Source organism: Kwoniella newhampshirensis, chromosome 1 (genome assembly GCF_039105145.1).
Source record: "Kwoniella newhampshirensis strain CBS 13917 chromosome 1, whole genome shotgun sequence".
NCBI classification, from domain to species: domain Eukaryota; kingdom Fungi; phylum Basidiomycota; class Tremellomycetes; order Tremellales; family Cryptococcaceae; genus Kwoniella; species Kwoniella newhampshirensis.
In genome coordinates this window covers 1,223,183-1,244,353 of record NC_089955.1, presented here as the reverse complement: position 1 = coordinate 1,244,353, position 21,171 = coordinate 1,223,183, and the positions used below count along the sequence as shown (strand labels likewise).

Sequence of the window (21,171 nt, the reverse complement as noted above, 5' to 3'; positions counted from 1 at the left end):
AAGAAGAAGAGGTCAACCAAGTCGAACGACGTGCTTGCAACTGCAGTCCGTTCAAATCACTCGGATCCGAAATCGAAAACACCTCCACTCTGAACTCTTTCAGCGGATTCAGTGCTATTGATTCGGGTGGTACTTTGAGTTCATGGTGACCTTGCTACGCATTGAGACGGGCAATGAGCATAATACAATGAATGTGAGATGCATGGCGATGACTGCATTGGTTCACTACGTTCTGTCTTCCCCCCCAATCCTCGCACCAAGACATCCTACACGTTATACCTCGCGGCAGCTCCAGGGGCTCGGTCGGCATTCTGCAACATAAAATGGATCTCGTCAGCTCAAGCTCATGACATGACGGGATCGGTGGCACTCACGTTCAGAGCTTGGACTGATCCCTCGACCAACACTCGTCTGATCTCATCGACCGCCGCTCTCACTCTCATCTCGTCGTTACTCTCGATCAACAGACTCAATTTAGGCTCCGCACCTGGTCCAGGCTCTTCACCAGGTGGATAATACACTCCCTTCATCGTGATACTCGCTCCCGAAATCTCTTGTAAGAGAGTCATCTGTTCTTTATTGGTGGCCTTCCATCTGGCCTTTTGAGGATAATCGTTGATAGGGAAAAGAGCGTGATAATCCGTTGCGTCCGGATCTTTTGTTCGTGCTCCTGGACCAATTTTGGGTGCGTTGGACGGTTGCGCCAGACCCAATTTCTCCGCTTTGGTGAGTTCGATGGACTGGGTGAGTTTCGCAACCACCTTGGCGAGATTGGCAGCATCGACATGTCGACCTTCTTTCTTGGCTCGCTCGAGTGCGGCAAGAGTTTGGGCAGGCAAAGCAGCCATAGTAGCTTTCGAGTTGAATCCAGGCGCTGCAGCAGCAACACGGTCTGGAGCCGGGCCGTGAACGATCTCGACCTTGATCTCCGTAAACGTGTAGTCCGCTTCTCCCTTGTGAGAAGTCTCTGGCGGCTTGAAGTCGTTTGTACCTTTTGGCTTGTAAGGGATGACAGCGCCTTCTCGAGACGCCAGTGACAGAGCTTCGGATGTGTCGCCGTAAGTGTGCTTCTCCGCTCGGTCCTTCTCCTCTCGCTTTCGCTCGATTCTCTCCAGACCTTTACCAGCGTATCCGCTCCCCGCCGCTCGCGCTTTACCGGATTTGATCTTACCCAGGAAGCCTACACACTCGGTATCAGCTGAAGTTCTGCAGCAAAAGCCATACGCAAATGACTTACTATCTGACATTTGCTTCAAGTCATCCGGGATGAAAGCCTTGCTCGCCTCCAGCGCTCGTACGATATCGACGGAGAACTTCTCTTGCTCTGGCGTGATGAAAGTGATACATGTTCCATTATTGCCCGCCCGACCAGTTCGCCCAGCTCGGTGAACATAGTCTTCCATGTGATTGGGACAGTCGTAATTCTAGAGGAAGAGGCGCATCAGCGTCATTCTATCTTAGCATGAATAAAAACGTCTGAACTCACGATGACCAACTTGAGCTGCTTTACGTCAAGACCGCGCGCCGCAACAGACGTCGCAACGATAATAGGTACATCACCGTTCTTGAAGTTCTTGATAGCCTCGTCTCGATCCACCTGTTCCTTTCCTCCATGTAAGGAGGCACAGACGTAACCCCTCTGCAACAACTCTCGGAACAGATCATCTGCTGACTCTTGCCGATCTACGAAGATCAAGGTCCTAAAGTCATCTTCCTCCTTGTGCGATTCTCCCATTTCACCCAGAATTTCCAACAACCGAGTGAACTTGGAGTCTGAATCTCGCACTTCGACCCGTTGATCGATCTCAGGCGCAACCACAGATCGTCCACCGACAGTGATCTCAAGCGGTTTGACGAGTATTCGTCGAGCAAGGGACTCCATAGTCTTGGGAAACGTAGCAGAGAAGAGAACCTTTTGGGCTTCTGGTCGAATATTGTTGACAATCTTCATGACCTGAGGCTCGAAACCCATATCGAACATGCGGTCTGCTTCGTCCATGACGATGTAGGTGACCCGCCGCAGATTTGTCACTCGACCGTTATTGGCGGTAAGAAGGTCGATCATTCGTCCTGGAGTACATACGACTACTTCTGCACCCTTTTTCATTGCGGCAATGTCTTCACTGATCGAGGAACCACCAACACAACAAGTAACCTAGAACCAAAAACATCGTCAGCGGAAAATCTACGCGAGCGGACGCAAAGCACTCACCCTTAATCCAAGGATCTTGAAGAACGGTTGCGATGCCTTGTAGATTTGCGAAGCCAATTCTCTTGTTGGTGACATAATCACAGCGATTGGTCCCTCACCGCCGCTTACTGGTCTCTGGTCCCTGACATGTCGGAACATAGGTAAAAGAAACGCGATGGTCTTTCCCGAACCTGTCTTCGCGATACCGATTACATCACGACCAGACATGATTGCAGGAATAGCTTGCGCTTGGATTGACGTCGGTGACTCCCAACCATAATGCCGGATCACATCGAGACTATCAAGGCGCGTCAGCAAGCCATCTAAATTACAATCGTTGGCAATACTCACCATCCAGTGGGCAAACCAAAAGCACCCCAATTCTTGACAGGCCGAGGAGCATCCTGTCCACGAATCTTGATACCGTCCATCTCTAGTCGCATGAGCTCCGCTTCCTCTTCGTCCATCTCGACGACCTCGAGTGGTGGATGGTAGAACGCTTTCCGGAACGGCTCGTAATCGATTTTCGAATGATCAGGTGTCGGCAGGTCCTTCTTTCGAGATTTAGCCGCGGCTTGTCTACGAGGATCTTATTAGCATATACGGCAGATACCCGAATGAAGATGAAGATGACTCACTGCAGGAGAGCTTCCGCTTCTGCCAATTTGTCCTCTGCAACAACCTTGACCTCCTCCTCACCATCGCTGTCGTCACCTGCCGTTCTCAACCCCAGCCGCTTGGCATCCGCAGTGTTCACCTCAACGACCTGCTGAACATTTTCTCGCATGAAAGCGTCCAACGGGTCCTCCTCTTCCTCTTCCTCCTCTACTTTCTTATCGACGTCCATCTTTTCGGAATCGCCGTTCATGATACCATTGATGTCCGGCTTAACATCTTCCGTCTCATGCTCTTCTAGCTCAGCGACAGCCAGATCATCTCCCACCGCTTCGACTTGCGCAGCGTCTCCACTTTGTACTTCGGGATTGACATCAGGCAGATCGAGCTTCTGCAATTTGCGGTCAGACGTCTCTTCCTCGTCGAAAGCAATTGAACGTTTGAGCGGAGTGGGGCCCGCTTTTAACGGTAAACCAATTCGGGATAGAGAGAAAGCTGTTGGAGCGGAGGGTTTTGAAGGTAAACCACCGGTGGCTGTAGTCAATGTTAGCTGAGGCAAAGTAAGAGCAGGCACAGGAGAAGACTCACTTCGTGCAGAAGGTGCAGGACTTAGAGGACTTGTTTTCACTTCTGGTGTTGCATATTTTCCTTCCTTTAACGCTCTCTGTCTCTTCCAGGCTTCTAGTCTCTCTTTCGCCTTTCGTTTCTTATCTTCTTCCGTCTCGGGTGCCGGTGATCCCGAAGGACTGTCCATCGCCGAAGAGGGTGTTCGACCACTTGGCGGAGCAGAAGGCTTTGAAGGGAGTCGCCCAGGAGATACAGATTTGTGTGACTGAGGAGGAGCATGAGTGGGTGGGGAACGAGAGGAATGACCGTTCTCTCCACGTCTGGGATCTTCCCTTTCTCTTCGCCTATCGTGATAATCTCTATCATCTGGACGACGTCTATCATCCCTCTCATCTCTCCTTCTTCTATCTCGATCATCCTCACCACGATATCTATCCCTATCCCTATCCCTATACCTGTCGCTATCCCTGTCTCGTTCTCGGTCCCGATCTCCTCGAGAGGATGAATAGCGATGATCGTCATCGTATCGTGAGGAGGAAGAAGCTTTTCTATCATCAGGACGCTTGGTCGTAGAACTCGTACCATGATGGGACCTATCATACCGGTATGAGGATGAAGGGGAAGGGCTTCTGTATCCCCGATGGGACGATCCACCCTTCCTAGGGTCCGGAGATCGGGAACGACGTGGTGATCGAGGCATTCTTTGGCGACGATCACAGTGAGGTTACGGTATCATAAGAGAGTCGATAGGTGGCAAGGATGTGTCAAAGTGATACTTATAAGACCTCTGAAGTGTGGATGCGAGAGGAGAGAGAGAGTGAACGGAAGCAAAATAGAACAGAGATGGAGGGACATACACGTGGCATTTTGTTTTTCGGGAGAACCAGTGATAACAACTCCCGGGGGGGCTCTGACGTTACAAAACCTCCACTCATCGTTGACCGCGTTAACGCGTCCCATTCATGTACACCGCCAACTCCTTTCTCCACTCACTCATCGGTCTTATCGACAGGTCTATAGCTCCCAAGACTGAAAGCGATCACAACTCTAACTCGGCATGGCCTCACCAACATCGACCGCTCGCTTCTCTCTCCTCCCTACCAACTACCTCGCTTCTCAGCCACCCTCATCCGAGATCACGCTTCAATCACTCATCGATGCTTCTGATCGTATGGCCGAGGAAGCGAGAGAAGCATTGCCGTATAGTTTCGATGAGTGTACTTACAACAAAGGGTATCTGAGGCAATCTGTGTGGTCCTGCCTCGGTCAGCATCCCCCTTTCCCCGCCGCCACATGCGATTTCGATCAGCTGACGCTACCATTGACAGACTGTGGGGAGAAAGGCGTTTGTTATGGGTGTTCCATCTCATGTCACGCGGGTGAGTGTGATCTCAATTGCGTGACTGCTCCTTGTGATCCCTTCCGTATGTTAGCCCTGGACTTGAGGCTGAGCACAAATTCCTGTCAGAACACCGTCTCGTTGAATTATGGACCAAGCGATCCTTCCGCTGCGACTGTCCCACAACATCCACCCAGCCCGAACCCGACCCCTCATCGTCGAACACACGCCGAAGACGGTGTACTTTGAACCCACCCGAGGCTCAACCTCAGCTACCGAACGAGAAGAATGTGTATTCGAAGAACTTCAAGGGGCAGTTCTGTCGATGTGGGAGAGAATATGATGCGGAGACGGAGACGGAGGCTATGATCTGTTGTATCGCTTGTGAAGTGAGTCGATTCCAGCTAGACTCCTCTCACGGTTCGTTGTGGGCGCCAGAGGCAATGAAGCTGATACGGAGCCATGGAATAGGATTGGTTGCATGAAACATGCCTGAATTTACGGCGACCGAACACAGTACAGGAAAAGTCAACGATACCAGTGGTTCCAGCTAGTGACGCGACCTCTACGGGAAATACGGCACAGGTCACGACGCCCACGGGATTGCCTCCGTCAAGAATGCCATCTCGAGAGGAAGAAGAAGTAGAGGACGAAGATGAAGAAGCGGCCGTGTTGATCCCCTCAGAGACATATGATGGACTTATATGTTCCGATTGTGTTCGCGCAAACACGTACTTGACCTCTAAAGCAGGTACCGAAGGATGGATGATCATTGAACCAACAGATGACGGCGGATGGCAAGTAGTTGGAAGGAAGGATGAGAGCGGTGGGATGACAAAGGCGGAGGTAAACACACTGGAGAATGGGAAGCGAGCTTTGGCAGATACCGATGAGCAGGGGGAAGGGGTTCCTAAGAAGAAAGTCAAGTTACAAGTGGGACCGACATCGTCGGAACCATCACACGGAGAATGGCAATTGAAAGGGAAGGGGGATATCTTCCTTGCGAACGGAGTGAGGGATGGGCTCCAATCAATCCTCGATGTGGGCTATCGTCTTTTTTCAACAATACAAATGAGACTCATCAGCTGACTTCATGTGTATAGGCTGAAACAATCGCAAGTCTACCATTTCCCCTGGATGACGAAGAGATCTACGAACCTCCGAAGGATGATGAAGAGGGTGAGTTCTGAGTTGTTTGTTTGTACGCATGAAGTCACGAATGAAAGAAAGGAAGACGACGATCGATTGATTGATTGGTTGATTGATTGATGAATTCGTCGAACAGACGAAACGATAGACCAAGTGACTAATCGAGTCATCGGTTCTTTGCCCCGAGTTCAAGCTATAGAAGCATTACATGGTTATCAGAGATTAAAGTGGGTCCGATCGATTCCCTACTCATCCAATATCAATTTTCCCTTTTGGTCGACACGAGACGAGACTGACCTGATGTTATACTCTCGTTCTCGAACATTGTAGGGATCGACTCAATGACATGTTGAGGATTCACGCCGAGGAAGGCAAGACGGTCAGCAGGGAGGACATCGATGATCTATTTGAACAATTACGAGGTGGTCGGGCTCGAGCTTGAGGCAACCTTCCAAGTGGTAAGGATGGAGCAGAGGTGGATATGGAAGGACTTGAAGGTCTGTACCGGGAGTCTGCAAGTCGTATCGTATGTTTCTGTGAGATGAGATGAGATGAGATGCGAACGATTTTGATGCGAACGATTTTGTTGTGGACAACTCAGACAACGACACACATAGTCGCGACACCAATACCAACCCTCCGATGTACCTATCAAATTTCGAGTAGGCCCACCAGAACGACCAGATCATCCAAAGGCTGACACAGAAATTGTGCAACTGAACATGAACAATCTCTATATGCATATGTGCTCCTCTTTGATCCGACTCTCGTCCATAAGTTAAATTACAGATCTTTACTAGAGCCAATCAACACTTCCGTCCTGCCGATTCAAGAATCAAATGAATAGATAAATGGTTGAGATGCGATGTGTTGTGATATGTATGTTGCGTGTACGTACGAGGTTTGGCGATGAAAAGGTGGCTATGAGTGATGAGAGATGAAGACAATGCTAACAATATAGTAACTTAAACGAGAAGAGTAACATCCGCGATGCCTGAGATGAATGTGGGGACTTGAGTGGCGAACACGTCACAAATGGGGGATCTTGTTTTAACATAATCTGACAGGACACGACCAAGTCAGCGAACGACGTTCCTGTTTCGTCGTATACCTGATGCTCAGGCTGGGTGCCCAAGAACCGCACAAAGAAGCCACTCACAGAACTTGCAAGCCCAGGTCGTCACAGACATACTTCCAGTCCGCCCTCGGTTCACCTGCATCCACCCGTCGCCATACCTCGGTGATGATTCGAGTAGCTGTTTCAATATCGAAACAGCATTGAGCTCTACGGATGTAAAGATCATCAACACGAATTGTATGTATGGACCGAAAAATATGGTTCCACTCACTTGAACCCTTCCAAAAGGGTCAGCAGCCATTGCCTGGATGCGCCGTCTACACAACACCCAGCGATGATGGCAGGCCAAGTCAAGCTGTTGCATAAATCAGCATACTACACGTCAAGCGAGTCCCGTGTATTCACTTACTCGATGGACATGCCTAATGCAGCGGTGGACCATGAACAATGTTGTAAGACTTGCTGAGCAGCATTCTGGACCCTGGCATCGTCTCGAGGGTATCTGAACACCATGCGAAGCAGTAAGATCTGAATAAATGATAGATGAGCACATAGAGAATTGTACGTTCGCAAAAGGTGAACTCACCTTCATGGCATGCGCGTAAGCTCTGTTTCCAACCTGGACTCTTTCATGCTCCAGCGTGCTCAATTGCAGGCTGTCGATCCACGAGTCCACATCCTTGTTTAACTGTCTTGCTTCGGCGACTAATGGATCGTCGCCAAACGCTGTGGTAGGTGCGGCTGTCTTCTGAGTGGACGGGATGACGCCTCCGCCCAAGGACGGTATCAGATTGACGGCGGTGGGAGTGAAGGTCCCGTTGATATGAGATATAGCGGTAGGGTCGGACTCGGCAACAGGGAGGGGGGAGTCGGACTCGGTTACCAGGAGTGGTGATTTGGCGACTCGGGATATGAGGCGGGTGAGTCGAGCGAAGAGGAGAACCATCACTCGTGACACTGATTTGGTGGTCAGCTTTTAGCGACGACAGCATTGAGACTCCATCTGTACTCACTGCCAAACTGCTTCTCCACCGAATGCTCTTCGTATGTCGATCGACTGGCCTCGAGCCACCAGCTTTCCCAGCGATCGCTGAACAATGTGGGCTCCTCCCCAGTCGTTAAACAACCTGACGCGGAGGGCAGAGTCAGCGCAGTTCCAGCTATGCGCAGAAAGCAGACATACCAAATGTCTCATAAATAGCCAAGATCTCAAGCATTAGTCTTGCTGGCGAGACCGTCACACCTTCCGTCAGTTTCGTAGGCGTGCTGTTCTTCAACATTTCGGCAGGTCCTCCGCGTCTGTGACCAGGGCTTTGATTAACACGATACTTCAAAACGACCGACAGTGTGACTCACAAAGCCACCATATCTTTGGCCAGTTTAAAGTTGTCCATCCAACCTGAACCTCCAAAGAAGATATCGATGGTTGATAAGGCGGTACCGGCACCAAGCGCAGCATCGGAGAACACACCAGGACCAGCCCTTACAGCCCGTCTCACCATTTCCTTTCCTGTATCTCTCAAGGTACTGGCGTACTGGAACATTGCGGCAGTCTGACTGTTGGCGACTCCTGACCGAGCGAGAAGGAAAGCTTGGTGAATGGCACCGATACCGAGGAGAGCGACACGCAGAGCGTCTGCGGAAGGATTCATGCCTATCCAATCAATACATCAATCAGCAGGGGCCATCGGTATCGAGGACAAGAAGAAGGAGCTTACCTCTTGGCGAATCAAGAGCGAGAGGCAAGTTGATAGCAAGCATTGGGTTGAGCCCGCTCGGGATAGCCATCATGAGTGAAGCGGCATTTGCGCAATAGTGAAGGATCAAACTTCTCTCTTCAATCGTGGGGAACCAAGGTAGAAGGACTGCAGGAAGTCAGTCAGACAGTCGTGACGCATAGAACACGACGAGAGACACTTACAATTCGGTGTCGAAAGCATCGGTGCACCACCTTGTTGGGCACCCCATTCTTGCTTTCCTGCTTCGGGTGATAAGCTCCAGGCTTGACCATTGCTCGCATCGGGCCCCGAAGCCATGGTGGCGACATTTCCTAGACCCATGCCGAGGGTCGAACCTTCGAGACTCTGATCACTGACGTACGAGGAGTCCCAGCCGAGCTCTGTGTTGGAGTCCCCGTGTCGACAGTTCTCTCCCGTGTTTTCCGGTGGTCTAAGGGGATCCGAGTTTAACATGCAACATGTGCGACCTTTGCAGACTAGTGCAACTCACGAAGCTGTATTTCTGTCTTTTGAAGCATCCGATGTCCGACGAGAAGACTCGATTCTCCCCTCCTCTTCACTCTCATCATAATCATCCGATCCGCTGTGCTTGGAACCTTTGCGGGAACGTTCGCCCTTGGATCCGTCTCCAGAATCGGGATATTGACACTGATTTAGATCTCGCCGTTAGCAACAGTGCATTTTACAAGCTTCATGGGAGTGAACAGCTTACTGTCTTCTTTGCGATGACGCATCGCTTGCAGACGGGTCTCGCCTCATCACACTTGATCCTCCTTGCTCGACAACAGAGACACCCTGTCCTCGTCCTCGTGTACTTTTGTCGCCTCTTCTGTCCGCTTCGACCACTCGGCTTGCTATTCGATGTCTGACCTGTTGACTGAGTTTGAGGCTTGATGTCGCTATCGTCGGGACCGGGATCATCCCAGTACGAGCGAGAGATGGAGTGTCGCTTGATGATGTCTGCCTTCGAAGGGTGATTGTAAGGATGAGTACGGTGTGTCGATGATTTAGTGGAAGAACGTTGAGTTTGTGATGTGTTGCTGTTATCGGGATGAAGTGCAGAGAGGGAAGTTGGATCGCTTTGAAAAGGTTGTGTTGGGTAGCTTGGACCTGGTACAGGAGGTGTTTGGACTCCTACGCCGGGACCGGGATGCAGAAGATTGGCGTAGGGAAATCGAGGATCAAGAGAAGATTGTCTACTCCCTTCTCCCTCTCTTGAGAGACTCCCGAACTGGCCGTCGCCGACCGTCGTCATCTCGTTTTCACTGCTAGAAGCTGACGCGGAAGCGATGCTGCCAGATCCTACAGGACTGCGATTCACAGTGGGTACGATGGGAGCGGATGGCAGGTCCGATGTCGGTCTGACTTTGTTGACAAGTTCTGAGGGGCTATATGCGTGTGAGTAAGCTATGCTTGGGATCCAGAGGGGGGTGGCGGTGAGTGACGAGTATTGTTGTTGTGAGGTATAGGATGAATAAGCCGATGGTGACGATGCTATAGCATGAGAGTTATCACTGATGTGTGGTGTATGATGTGGTAGTTGGGTCGCTGCCATTCCACTGTTCTGCAATGGTAAGTCTGGCGTGAGGGTGGTAGGTGCGGTTCCGATCGAAGGACGATGAGACTGATGTGATCGAGCTTCTCGTTGGGGATGTACTGGTCGGTGCAGTATATACGATTCTGAGGTTGTTGTTGTATTTTGTTCCCGCTGCTAATGAAGATGCTAGCCTGGTCTGCGGACGGGACGTGAAAAGACAGTTGAATGCCGATTGAAGTAAAAGTGTCCGATTGGTCCTACTGCTGCTTTTGTCGCAAGTGTTGAGAGTTTGTGTATTGATCGAAGGACGTGGGAATGAGCGTAGTGATGACGATCACCGAGATACTGGTAACGAAAATGTTCTGACTACCCACTAGACAGTGAAGGAGGAGGAGGAATATGATGATGACAAAGTTTCGTTCTTGGTACGGAGAAGGATGTCTCGGAGTGATCACTGCTCACTTGTCACTTGCTACTGTCATGTCAAGCAAGATCTGAAAGTGGAGGTTCCGTTGTGGTACGGTGACAGAGGAAGGGAAAAAGAAAAGAGACCGCAGGCCAAAATGAAAACAACATGTTGTATGATCATTCCATTCATACAGTACGTAGGTCAGATCAACGTGGCACAGACCCTTTTCTCAGCATATCAACCCACAGCACTCGTAGCAGTCTAGTAACCGCGGCCGTAACCAGGGGTCGTCAAATCCCCCCTTTCCCTCCGCTTCAGGGTGCTCACCAGCAGCAGCAGAGAAGCAGAGAGAAAAAGGCGACGAGAAAATTTGTTCCGAGTCCTGAGTGGACTGACGGATGGAAAATCATGTTCCGACTATAGCCTTTTCAATTATCGCAAATGGATAAATTGGGTGGCAATGCTATATCTCGCTGTCAATACTTGCTCTGTGACAGCGACCGCGACCGTGGACGACTGATCATCCATCCCTCTGGTTGAATGATGTGTAGACCTGCACATATACAAGAGAACCTTTTCTTTCACTACCAACTCCATCGCCCACCAACAAGACGGACTTCTGCAATGTGCTTGGATCAGGGCGAAAAGAAGACCTACCCCAAACGCACTCGCTGTTTTAGCCTCCGGTAAATCCTCTCGAGCTTGATCTCGCCTTCCATCCCTAGATCTCTTGGATTTATAGCTTAACAGCTGCTCAGAGTTGCAAAAAAGCATTCAGTTTTGATTCCCTTTCTTTTTCATTATCCGGGGTCATACAGAAAGACTTGCACATCGACCGACTCTGTTTCCGAATTCCTTGCAATCTCACAGCACATTATGCATGGCATGTCTGGCTCTCGGAACCTCCCTGGTCCGTGTCCCAGTGTGGAGGGCGCTCGTGTGACTGACTAAGCAGAAGCAACTCCCCTTACTACGAACAAACTCAGCTCGTCAGCAACATCACCTTATATATTGCAGGGCGCAATCGTCATTTGTAACTCAGTATAATTCGGAATCCGCTTTTCTCGGATATTATTGTGTAATCCTCTGGAACATCCAACGTCAAAGAGTTTGGACCTCACACCACCTTTGGTCGTCATGGCATGGTGGGTGATATACGGATCGTCGGGAAATGAATAATGATCTGGAAGCGCAGTTTCGACTCCCACAGATGATGACTCATAGCTTGCTTGCTTGGTTCGTCATTCACATCATGTCAGCAAGGAGTGAGTCAGTCGGTAGATTTCGATCGCAATTCGATCACAAACTAAACCCTGCCAAGCTAAATGGTGGTCTCCCAAGGATCATTTCATGTATACCCTCCAAGCCCTTGGAAGAGAGTGTCATTATGCTCGCAACCTGTCCAACCTTCATTCCATGTACCACACAACCTCATCACAAGACAGTGGCTCTCCCATTTCATGAGTTACTTGTAGGAAATGGGATTCAAAGGCTCAGGGCCAATCTACCTGTATAACGGGGACATGTAGCATTACCGCTGGAGCGGTAATGCCCTAAACGATCTCCTGCATTCAGTTCTGCACGATCCTAAAATGGCTTAGATACTCATCAGACTCAGGCTGACTGCAGGTCTTTGAGATGATTCCGAAGACCGTTGATCAAGTCAACGAGAACAACAGTTCAGTGTTGACGCACGATGTTCCGCCATGCGAATTCCGAGGTGTGACATGACAGAATTCCTAGCAGGATGTCACGTCCGACTTCGACGTCCGCACTTTTACAGCCTGATCCTTGCAACCTCACCCGTCATGCTCCACTAACAAACGCCAAAGTCGTACATCTCGATTGTGGAAATTTATTGCTGGAATTGCAGAAGGAATAGAAAGGAATAGAGGCAATTGGAGAGGGGAGAAAACCGACACGTCCATCCACCCATCCGCCTTTGCTCCAGCACCTCTCTCCTCTGGATCTTCCTCCATCACGTCACCAGTCCTGTCCCGCCCTATAGGATATCACACGCGCATGACAGCCAAATCGATCACATATCTAATGCTCATTTACCCCCTTTCCCACCCTTTCCCTTTCGTGGTGGAGTCACAGCCGCTAAGAGACATTCGCAAGTCAGCATGGACTCTTGTGCGAATCCGTGTGTAGGGTGTACAACGACGCAGCAACCGGGCCCCTTTTGAGGAATTGGGTTAGGGAAGATCGGTGGAAGGGAAGAGATTGGGCACAGCCGATTTTCTCGTTGTTTTTTTTCGACCACGTCGTGTTTGAACATGGGGGGCGGGACAAAATAACGGACTCAAGGAAGATAGAAGAATGGGATTACTGACGCCGTCCGCTGGCACCGTATCCGCCGTATTTGGGAGCTTTTTTCTCGGCGGGCTTGAGAATCTGCAACTACAAGTTAGTCATGCTAACGAGCCAGGCTCTACAGTCATCACCCACTTGGAAGGAACAGAGTAAGGTGTCGTCGACGCTCATCATTGCACCAGCATTGTCGAACTGTAAAGAATTCGGTCAATATGGGAGCATCTCTCTGTACCGTAATAACGACTCACCTCGCCACAGTAATTAGGCGCAGAGAACAGGGTGACCAATTGTCGCTTGGCAAAAAATTCGTAACCATCCTCGACGACCTGTGAGAACGATGAGTTGATGAGCTTGCTTGCCAGCAGCGTGTATGCCACTGCTCACCTGATGCGCTCGACAGATCAAGTCCATATCGTGCTTTTGCAGGAATCGCGATACGACATCTGGTCCAAAGGTGAAAGAGACACCTCGATCATTCTCGCTCCATCCCGTGATATCCTTGTCTGGATCGGACCAGAGAAGGTCACAAAGAAGACCTGAAGCAATTGAGTCGTTAGCCCTCAATCACAATCACACTGTGTATGAGCATTGATACTCACCTGTGTCTGGCACATCTGTCGGTCTCATCACTCGTCGAATTTGCTCCATACTTTGAAGGTCAGGACTCTGAGGGAAATGGCAATCAGCAACTGTATAGATATACTCAGTCGAAGATCTTGACTCACCAAACCACCGTGCATGGTGAAAATCTTCTCATCGATTATAGCGGCAATGGGCAAACAGTTGAAGCAATCGGTGAATGTCTTCCATAACTTGATATTATAACGTCGCTTGCCTGCATGCCCGTGTTCATGTCAGCGCGGATGCCTTCGAATGGCGCTCCAAGGCTGTCACTACTCACACTCATCGTAGAATCCGTAGATTCGGTTGATGCTCGCACACTCGTGATTTCCCCTCAGGATGAAGAAGTTTTCAGGGTATTTGATCTTGTATGCCAAGAGAAGACAGATGGTCTCGAGGGATTGCTTTCCTCGATCGACGTAGTCACCCAGGAAGAGGTAGTTTGCTTCGGGAGGGAAGCCGCCGTACTCGAACAGTCGGAGGAGGTCGTAGTATTGTCCGTGAATGTCACCTAGGGTCAAACTCGATATCAGTCACCAGTTTGTGATAGTGGTACGAGGAATCACTCACCGCATATCTTGATGGGAGCCTCAAGCTCAAGCAGGATGGGTTGACTGATGAAGATTTCCCTCGCCTTTGTACAGAGATATCTGATCTCGTACTCTGCCAATGAAACAGATTTGCCGGGTCTGTTACCTCGGACTGTGATCGAATGCGGTTGATGTCAGCCGACTGCCCAAATCTTGAAGTTGCTGTCTCTGCCGCTTTCCGAACCCCATTCATCCCGTTCATGGCAACATGGCCAAGGCGTAGAGTAGGGTGGAGAGATATGTTACACACCTTCCAACAAACGGTCAATGACGGAGTCAAGGTCGATCTCGCTCTGTTCGGCCATATTTGATAAAGCAGATGCGGTTTCGGAAGTTGGGGAAGAGGTGAATGCTAAGTATGGATAAGTTGTTTGCTATGTTCAAGAAACTATAAGCTTCATTCTCTCAGACAATGCCTGCGTCTCGGATGTGGATGTGGATGTGGATGGAAGGGTGGAGAACGAGTGCGGTGAAGATAGGTGCGCTGAAGTTTCCGACCGAAGCGGTGGACAACTTTGTGCAAGTTGGACTCTGACAGTTGCATGTCGATCCTGCCCTCTTTCGGTGCGCATTGATATGCAGTCGCAAGGCGAACCAACCAGCTGGGGATGTGTGGTCACACCCTGTTAGGTAGACTGGGATGGTGGACTTACCTTTGACCTATCGATTTGATGTATCTATATGTACTCCTCTGAGGTCTTCACGTGCGTGTGTAAGCGTCTCGCGGTGTCGTGGCTTCGTGATTTAAGGATGAGAGGTATAGATGAGACAAGGCAAGCTAGCGGAACGGTAAAGGGATGGGGGATGGACGGCTGTGCGATGATGGTCTCGGTGAGGAAGAGACCTTGGAGGTTGACGTCGACGAAGGCGATGAGATTGGAGAAAATTGCTAGAGGGGGAGAAGGAGCGGGGGTGTATGCTGCGGGGTCGATGAAGGACGCGGTCAGTGAACAGTACGTGCTTTGCTTGATCATGATCACGAGTAGGATGAGCGGAAGAGACCGGACTGTTGCATGTGTCCTCATTCAAATCTGGGAAACAGTGCCCCAAGGGCATTACCGAGTGGATTGAGAGAAGACTCACCTCCTGCTGTTTATTTTTCCCCAAACTGATTTCTTCTGTCTTTCCCTCTCTCTCTCTCTCTTTCCGATGTATACGAGATGGGGGACCGAGAGGGGGTCAGTTGGGTTGACGTGTTGGAATCAAAACGAGATGTATGAAGGTTGGCAATGTGATTGTAATGGACGAGGTAAGATGTCAAGTGAATGAATGAATGAGATAGCGAGGAGACACGGCGCGCTGTGACACCACCACTGGGACTAACTGACTGACTGACTGACAGACTGCACTGACCGCAAGCAACAACCGCAGAGACGAGGGTCGGTGAGCAAACAGCTGCGTCCTAGACTTGAGAGTGGCACCCGTCAACCGGGGAAAAGTATTTTCTGCATAACGCCGCATAACACCGCAACAAGGCAGACAGACCCCACTGAGGGTGCAACACGCGTCACACCGTGTCAAACAGATCCGATGATAGCACTGGGTCGTCGACTCTTTTCTGAATTGACATGCGGTGTCACTCACATCGTGTAGCAGGTTAGTCGCATCGACCGTCTTCGATGGATTCAGAGAACCGATAGGTACCATACACTTGAAAAATACACGAGCTGCGGACGAGGGAAGATGGATTTCAAGGCATGATTCTGCTTTTCCTGTTCGACAGCTTCTTTCATCTCCTTTTTCATATCAGTTCTATCAAGCCAAGACTTTCCAACAATATAAATTCGAATCAGACATGAGACCAATAGGTTGTAAGGGTATTCATCTAGTCACTATCCAGTGCAACCCCTTTACGCAAAAGGGGGCAAGGGGCTAGGAGTAGTCTGGAGCGGTTGTCCGGTGGAAACGATGGCGTCGCCGCTCTGCTGCTAAAACATCATCAGCCAGGTTGCTCCTTGTCGCAGTACAAGTAGCCTCAGCTCACCTCGTCGAGGAACTTCTCGGCTCTCTCGACACCCTTGTGGACAGCGTTGGTGACTTGGGTGATGAGACCAGGGTGTGTGGGAGAAGCTGTCCTCTCTTCGATGGTGTGGGTGATCTGGGTGAACGTGGACTATACGGGGTGGTGGAGGGGTCAGAATATGCGATTCACTTCCAGGAGATCATTGAACTATATAAGCGATGTGAATGGTAAGAACACACCTGAACCGCGCTCAATCCTTGCTCAAAAATTCCCTTCGCCTTCTCTCCCGTCTCGGCGACCGAAGCAGATGCGTCGTCGACAGATTTCTCGACAGTACCTGCGCTGGTGGGAGTCGCCGAGGTGGACGGAGCATTACCCTGCAAGCGAAGAACCACGCGTCAGCTAAAGTTACTCAAACACTCACTGTAATCCGTCCAAAGCCACATTGACGCTTCGTCTGAAGCTCTCGGGACTCACCTCGATCTTGTCGATGATTTCCTGGGCTTTGGCAGCCGCCTTATCGGTGTAAGGCTTGATAGCTTCCTGGACCTTGTCGACATAGGGTTTTGTCGTTTCTTGGACCTTGTCGACGTATGGCTTGGTAGTCTCTTGTGCTTTGACGAGATACGGTTCCGCTTTGTCGAGGTACTATCCACCAAACAAATCGTATAATCAGTCAAGGTATTTTGCTATCAGATCCTTATGGACCGTATCACTTACAGGCTTAGCGATATCCTTTGCCTTGTCCAAGATTGAGGGCTCTCCGACGAGTGGATCCAGAGCAGTCGCAGGAGCGACGGGGATCGCTTCGGCCGGAGTCACAGGCTTGGGAGGGATAGACGAAGATGATGCGATATCGGGGATCTCGGTGGGTGGGTTCTCAGAAGAAGGAGCAGGGATAGCGGCAGACATGTTGATTGCTTTTCTGTTGCTCGTACAGACGTTCACGTAAATGTGATGGATTGGAGGAAGAGATCACATAGATAGATTGATGTATTGTATCTTTCATTCATGTATCAGTGCGACCGTACCGGTGGTGTTGCTTATCTTTCCCCCCCTCAGCTATCCAAAAGTGGAGAAGAGGAGCACCGTAAATGAGCAGTGGCGTAAAAGGAAATGACGTCAGATGGTTCATATCAAATCCAATAGATTGATTTCGCCACCACCGTATATGAACCACTCCGCCCGATTAGACTGCATGGAATTGCGCTATTTCGGTCAAGATATAGAATCGCAGTGCGGTGCAGAGCATGTCCGGGTCTCGTGCCGCAAGAAACTCTTCGGAAGCTTTTGGTTGGATTTCATGGCATTCTCCACACGCGAGCACAATCAAAACTCAGTGCTCTGCAATAGCTATAGCCGACAGCACCATACGCATATATACCGTGAAGATGTGATTCTACTGCGACTCGGTTGACCTGTCAAAGGCCAGCTGGAAAGGCGTTCCTGAATGGTCCACCCTCTCAATCATGCATGGTGATCGAAGGCTATCAACGTTACTGATCGATATCTCATCGTCTCTCTCTGGTACCGGCGTTGACGGTCAGATCTTGTCATTTTCATTTCAGATCCTCCCAAATACATGCTATAAACGAATGGCCGTTCTCGAGCTGTGCAGTCGACTACTCGACCGATCCGCCTCTCTTCAGACGCGGGAGGACGACCTTTCGCCAGACATCGTGGATCTCTGCAACTCACGTCAGGCTCGTCATCGCCACCACGCCGACGCCTGGCTTAGGAAACGAGCAGAAAGGAAAGGATGTGACGAATCTGCATGATGACTTACGAGATTTGCTCTTGCCTGGAAAGGCGACTGTCATCCCTTCCCAATCTGGTTTAACCGCCTGAATATCGAGTATCAAATCAGCTTGACCATAGATCTGATCACAGAAAAGATGACCACTTACATCCAGCACGGTCATCAAGGTCTGCAACTTCATATCGGCTGTCCAGTCTTTGCCGCAAACATTCCAAGCCTTGTTACTGATCAGAGCTGGATGGATGACTTTGCGCCAAACGTCCTTACACTCTGCGGCAGAAGATATGTGAGAAGGACGAGAAAAGAGAATCGCAGAAGAGGTCAGCTTGACGTCCCAAGCACGCATTGTTGATGCCCGTAGCTACGTTGAGGGGAGATGGCGAACGAAAGACTGTGTTACCCACGAACAGCAGTCTTTCCGATGCGAGATCCGAGTGATTCCCACTGGATATCCTTGGCACTCTACAATCAGGATGATCTCGTCAGTATCGCATCAGCGAGCTGCGACCCCCAGCCATACTCTGCAGACATTGTGAGATAGGACTAAGTGGAACTGACTTTGAGAACAAGGGTCACCAGCAACCGTTTGTCGTAATCTCCTTTCTTACTCCCAGGACCCATTGCAGGAGGTTTGATTCTGGTAGTTCCGATGGTGCTCTGCTTGTCGAGGCTGTTGGAGGGGCGATGGCAAGGTGCCCCCGATGATCTCTCTTTCTTTGCGACTTTGGGCATCTTTGAAACGAGATATGAGATGAGCGATGAGCGATGAGGTGAGTTGCGGTAGATGAACGATCTTACTAAGAGAAAGAGGTAGGCAGTGTAGTGGATATCTGCGAAAGAGAAAGAGATTTACGCGAGTCGAAATCGTCGATAGCACTTTCAAGCGACAAGTGGAGAATGAGGAAGCATTATTGACTGATGGTGGTAACTAACGCTCGGACCACCCGGAGGAACCGGCTGATATCATCCCTTCCTCTCCCTCTCATCTTCCCTCTTCCTCGTGCTTTCTTTCTCCATTCTCCTTCTTCTACTTTTCTTCACGCTGCTACTCTTCCAGTGTCAACAGCTCATAGACTGATCTCATTCTCTTCTCGAGACTCACATCCAGCGATATGCCGAAACCAACCAAGACATACAGTCGCACGGCCAAAGCTGCTTACACCAAGACTAACAAGAGTATTCCCAACGCGGGATTCAAGTCCCGACTCTCAACGAAAACGAAAACACCCAAGGACACCAACAACACCAAGAACAAGAGGAAACCAGTCGAGCCTTCTTCGCCTAGACCTGGTTCCAATTCTGATACCGCCACGGACGACCTCACTCTCAACCTCGACAAAGACCTCGTGCTCAAGATCATCATTGCCAAACTGGAAGCTTCCAAGACTTGCGACTGGCATGAACTAAGTAAGACAATCGGAAAGATTGGACATGGCGTTGAGAAGAAGGCGGTGAGTAGTAAGGGCGGGAAGGGGAAGAAATCGTCCGAGGAAGAAAGTGGGTTCAGCGGAACTGAATTGCATGAACTATACCATCATGTGAGTTGTCAGCTAGCGAAGTTGGCAGACAGCCAATGTATGAGAGCTGATGGCGCGCTATAGACCATTCTTCCTGCACTTCGGGATGGTCGAGCGCTCTGGCAAGACTCGTCGGAAACCCAGCATGCTCAGTCGACTTCACCTTCCACTGCGGCCACTTCTCAGATTGGACCGATGACTCCACCTGGTGAGGAAGATGATGAAGCAGAGATGCAACTCGATTCCGAGGAAGAGACGCAAGTCCTGAAAGTGAGGGCTGAGAGGGAACGAACAAGCAAGGGTAATACCAGGGAGGCACAGGTGGACTGGGACGAGGACGACGACGAGACACTTAGTGATGCGGGAAGCGACGACGATGACGACGATGATTACGAGGCGTGATATGACCGTCTGCAGGTGTGATGTACAGCAGGAACCGCTAGCAACAATGTGCTATCGTTAAGTAAGTGTTAATAAGCAGATATACAGTAGACTCACTGCCAGCTCAGCGTGATCCGCGAATGATGAAGGTCACCTCCACCGAAACATACTCGATCAATCCTTGCCCTCCCATCAATCACGCCCACCAGGTACTTCTTTTGTTCACCTCTGTGGTACATCTCGTGTATCGAGCCAATGTGTACAGTACCATCATGCATTTATGTTTCATATCTCGTCTTCATCGTCATCTGCCATCAGATCCTCTTCTGGATAATCTCCAACCTTGACCTTTTCTGGTCGAACAAAGACCGCGTGGCGAGGCGAGCATGAGAAGTATCGTATACCTTCCACCCTAGTGATGACGCGTTATCAGCTTTTTTCTATCCCACTCGTTCTCATAGTAGCCTAGCTGGTGTTGTCCGCATCGTAGAGTGTGGCAGAATCTCCCGCAGAGGCAGAGAACTCACTCTCCTTCCCCTTTACCCATCGGTTCATCCAACTCGACACCAACCCATACTCCTCCTCTACCGATCTTTGCTTCGCCAACAAATCGCACTGTTCCTCTTTTCCCTAATCCATCATCGCCATGTATGACCTCACATCGTGCGCCGGGCGCTATAGAAGATGGAGCGGAGAGCGGAGGTGGAGGTGGATGGGTGAGGCTGGCGGGCACGTCGGCAAATCGACCTAGTTTGTTGGCTTTTAGATGGGACAGAACGGTGTCTGCCAAAGGGGATCAGGTGTCAGTCCGCTTTGTATACTGGGCACACAGGAACACTCGTATGTCGAATTATTCCTGGAATCACATCTCTCACTCCAAGGTCCCAAGGTGAACCGACCTTGACGAGCCTCATATTCAGCATTACTAAGCTCAAATCTCTCGAGGTTGGATTCATCTGTAAATTCTCCAGGTCTGAAATTGGGATCGATGTTCTCAACCTATGTCCCGAGACATGTGACCATCAGCATATGCCGTGTCACTAAAGACCGCCCAGGTGGTCCCTAGCGTGCAGCTCACCTTGATACAATTCCATTCTTCTATTCCATAACTCGCCAAGGACCGTGAAGCATCATCCAAGCTCGCCAGTGGGGCTTCAGAAGCGGGGCTCTCGGTGGAACGGTAGAGCTTCAGGACTTGATAGTGAGGTGAGATACCGGTAATAGGTGTAAGTTTGTCCTATGGAGATCACGCAAAATCATGTCAGCTGCAACGTCCCGTCAATGCAATCTGGGCAATGACAGCTTACCTTGAGTTGTTGAACAGTAAAGTCTGAATCTATTCGACGTTCGGAGTGGGTGTCGGGCGAGGTGACGAATACGCTGATGAGTGTCATCTTTTG

The 21,171-nt window shown here is 50.2% G+C and overlaps 8 protein-coding genes across 8 annotated transcripts; 2 read left to right on the top strand and 6 right to left on the bottom strand.

Moving 5' to 3' along the window:
* Window positions 1-266: 266 nt before the first annotated feature.
* Window positions 267-4,073, bottom strand: IAR55_000457 (pre-mRNA-processing ATP-dependent RNA helicase PRP5; the record flags this gene model as incomplete). Its single annotated transcript, XM_066943593.1, has 8 exons — window positions 267-311; window positions 375-1,180; window positions 1,238-1,424; window positions 1,487-2,155; window positions 2,213-2,489; window positions 2,543-2,770; window positions 2,830-3,340; window positions 3,395-4,073. The coding sequence occupies 8 exons, from the start codon at window positions 4,071-4,073 to the stop codon at window positions 267-269; spliced, it is 3,402 nt and encodes a 1,133-aa protein (XP_066806135.1).
* Window positions 4,074-4,430: 357 nt separating this feature from the next.
* On the top strand, window positions 4,431-6,303 carry IAR55_000456 (uncharacterized protein; the record flags this gene model as incomplete). The annotated part of the gene is made up of 7 exons (XM_066943592.1): window positions 4,431-4,638; window positions 4,702-4,752; window positions 4,842-5,101; window positions 5,184-5,753; window positions 5,816-5,891; window positions 5,998-6,088; window positions 6,192-6,303. The coding sequence occupies 7 exons, from the start codon at window positions 4,431-4,433 to the stop codon at window positions 6,301-6,303; spliced, it is 1,368 nt and encodes a 455-aa protein (XP_066806134.1).
* A 713-nt stretch (window positions 6,304-7,016) lies between these two features.
* On the bottom strand, window positions 7,017-9,933 carry IAR55_000455 (uncharacterized protein; the record flags this gene model as incomplete). Its single annotated transcript, XM_066943591.1, has 11 exons — window positions 7,017-7,146; window positions 7,211-7,294; window positions 7,349-7,467; window positions 7,526-7,896; window positions 7,953-8,066; window positions 8,123-8,238; window positions 8,296-8,593; window positions 8,658-8,804; window positions 8,861-9,108; window positions 9,169-9,326; window positions 9,391-9,933. 11 exons carry the CDS (start codon window positions 9,931-9,933, stop codon window positions 7,017-7,019), a joined length of 2,328 nt encoding a protein of 775 aa, XP_066806133.1.
* A 3,019-nt stretch (window positions 9,934-12,952) lies between these two features.
* IAR55_000454 (serine/threonine-protein phosphatase PP1) lies at window positions 12,953-14,456 on the bottom strand (the record flags this gene model as incomplete). The annotated part of the gene is made up of 9 exons (XM_066943590.1): window positions 12,953-13,021; window positions 13,076-13,132; window positions 13,189-13,266; window positions 13,325-13,476; window positions 13,540-13,606; window positions 13,666-13,775; window positions 13,842-14,072; window positions 14,132-14,263; window positions 14,402-14,456. 9 exons carry the CDS (start codon window positions 14,454-14,456, stop codon window positions 12,953-12,955), a joined length of 951 nt encoding a protein of 316 aa, XP_066806132.1.
* Window positions 14,457-16,001: 1,545 nt separating this feature from the next.
* Window positions 16,002-17,026, bottom strand: IAR55_000453 (uncharacterized protein; the record flags this gene model as incomplete). The annotated part of the gene is made up of 5 exons (XM_066943589.1): window positions 16,002-16,079; window positions 16,136-16,264; window positions 16,354-16,491; window positions 16,592-16,762; window positions 16,835-17,026. The coding sequence occupies 5 exons, from the start codon at window positions 17,024-17,026 to the stop codon at window positions 16,002-16,004; spliced, it is 708 nt and encodes a 235-aa protein (XP_066806131.1).
* Window positions 17,027-17,736: 710 nt separating this feature from the next.
* On the bottom strand, window positions 17,737-18,605 carry IAR55_000452 (uncharacterized protein; the record flags this gene model as incomplete). Its single annotated transcript, XM_066943588.1, has 5 exons — window positions 17,737-17,801; window positions 17,901-17,958; window positions 18,022-18,143; window positions 18,278-18,335; window positions 18,432-18,605. The coding sequence occupies 5 exons, from the start codon at window positions 18,603-18,605 to the stop codon at window positions 17,737-17,739; spliced, it is 477 nt and encodes a 158-aa protein (XP_066806130.1).
* A 380-nt stretch (window positions 18,606-18,985) lies between these two features.
* IAR55_000451 (uncharacterized protein) lies at window positions 18,986-19,792 on the top strand (the record flags this gene model as incomplete). The annotated part of the gene is made up of 2 exons (XM_066943587.1): window positions 18,986-19,411; window positions 19,475-19,792. The coding sequence occupies 2 exons, from the start codon at window positions 18,986-18,988 to the stop codon at window positions 19,790-19,792; spliced, it is 744 nt and encodes a 247-aa protein (XP_066806129.1).
* Window positions 19,793-20,056: 264 nt separating this feature from the next.
* On the bottom strand, window positions 20,057-21,165 carry IAR55_000450 (uncharacterized protein; the record flags this gene model as incomplete). Its single annotated transcript, XM_066943586.1, has 5 exons — window positions 20,057-20,183; window positions 20,299-20,554; window positions 20,671-20,770; window positions 20,850-21,008; window positions 21,079-21,165. 5 exons carry the CDS (start codon window positions 21,163-21,165, stop codon window positions 20,057-20,059), a joined length of 729 nt encoding a protein of 242 aa, XP_066806128.1.
* Window positions 21,166-21,171: the final 6 nt, after the last annotated feature.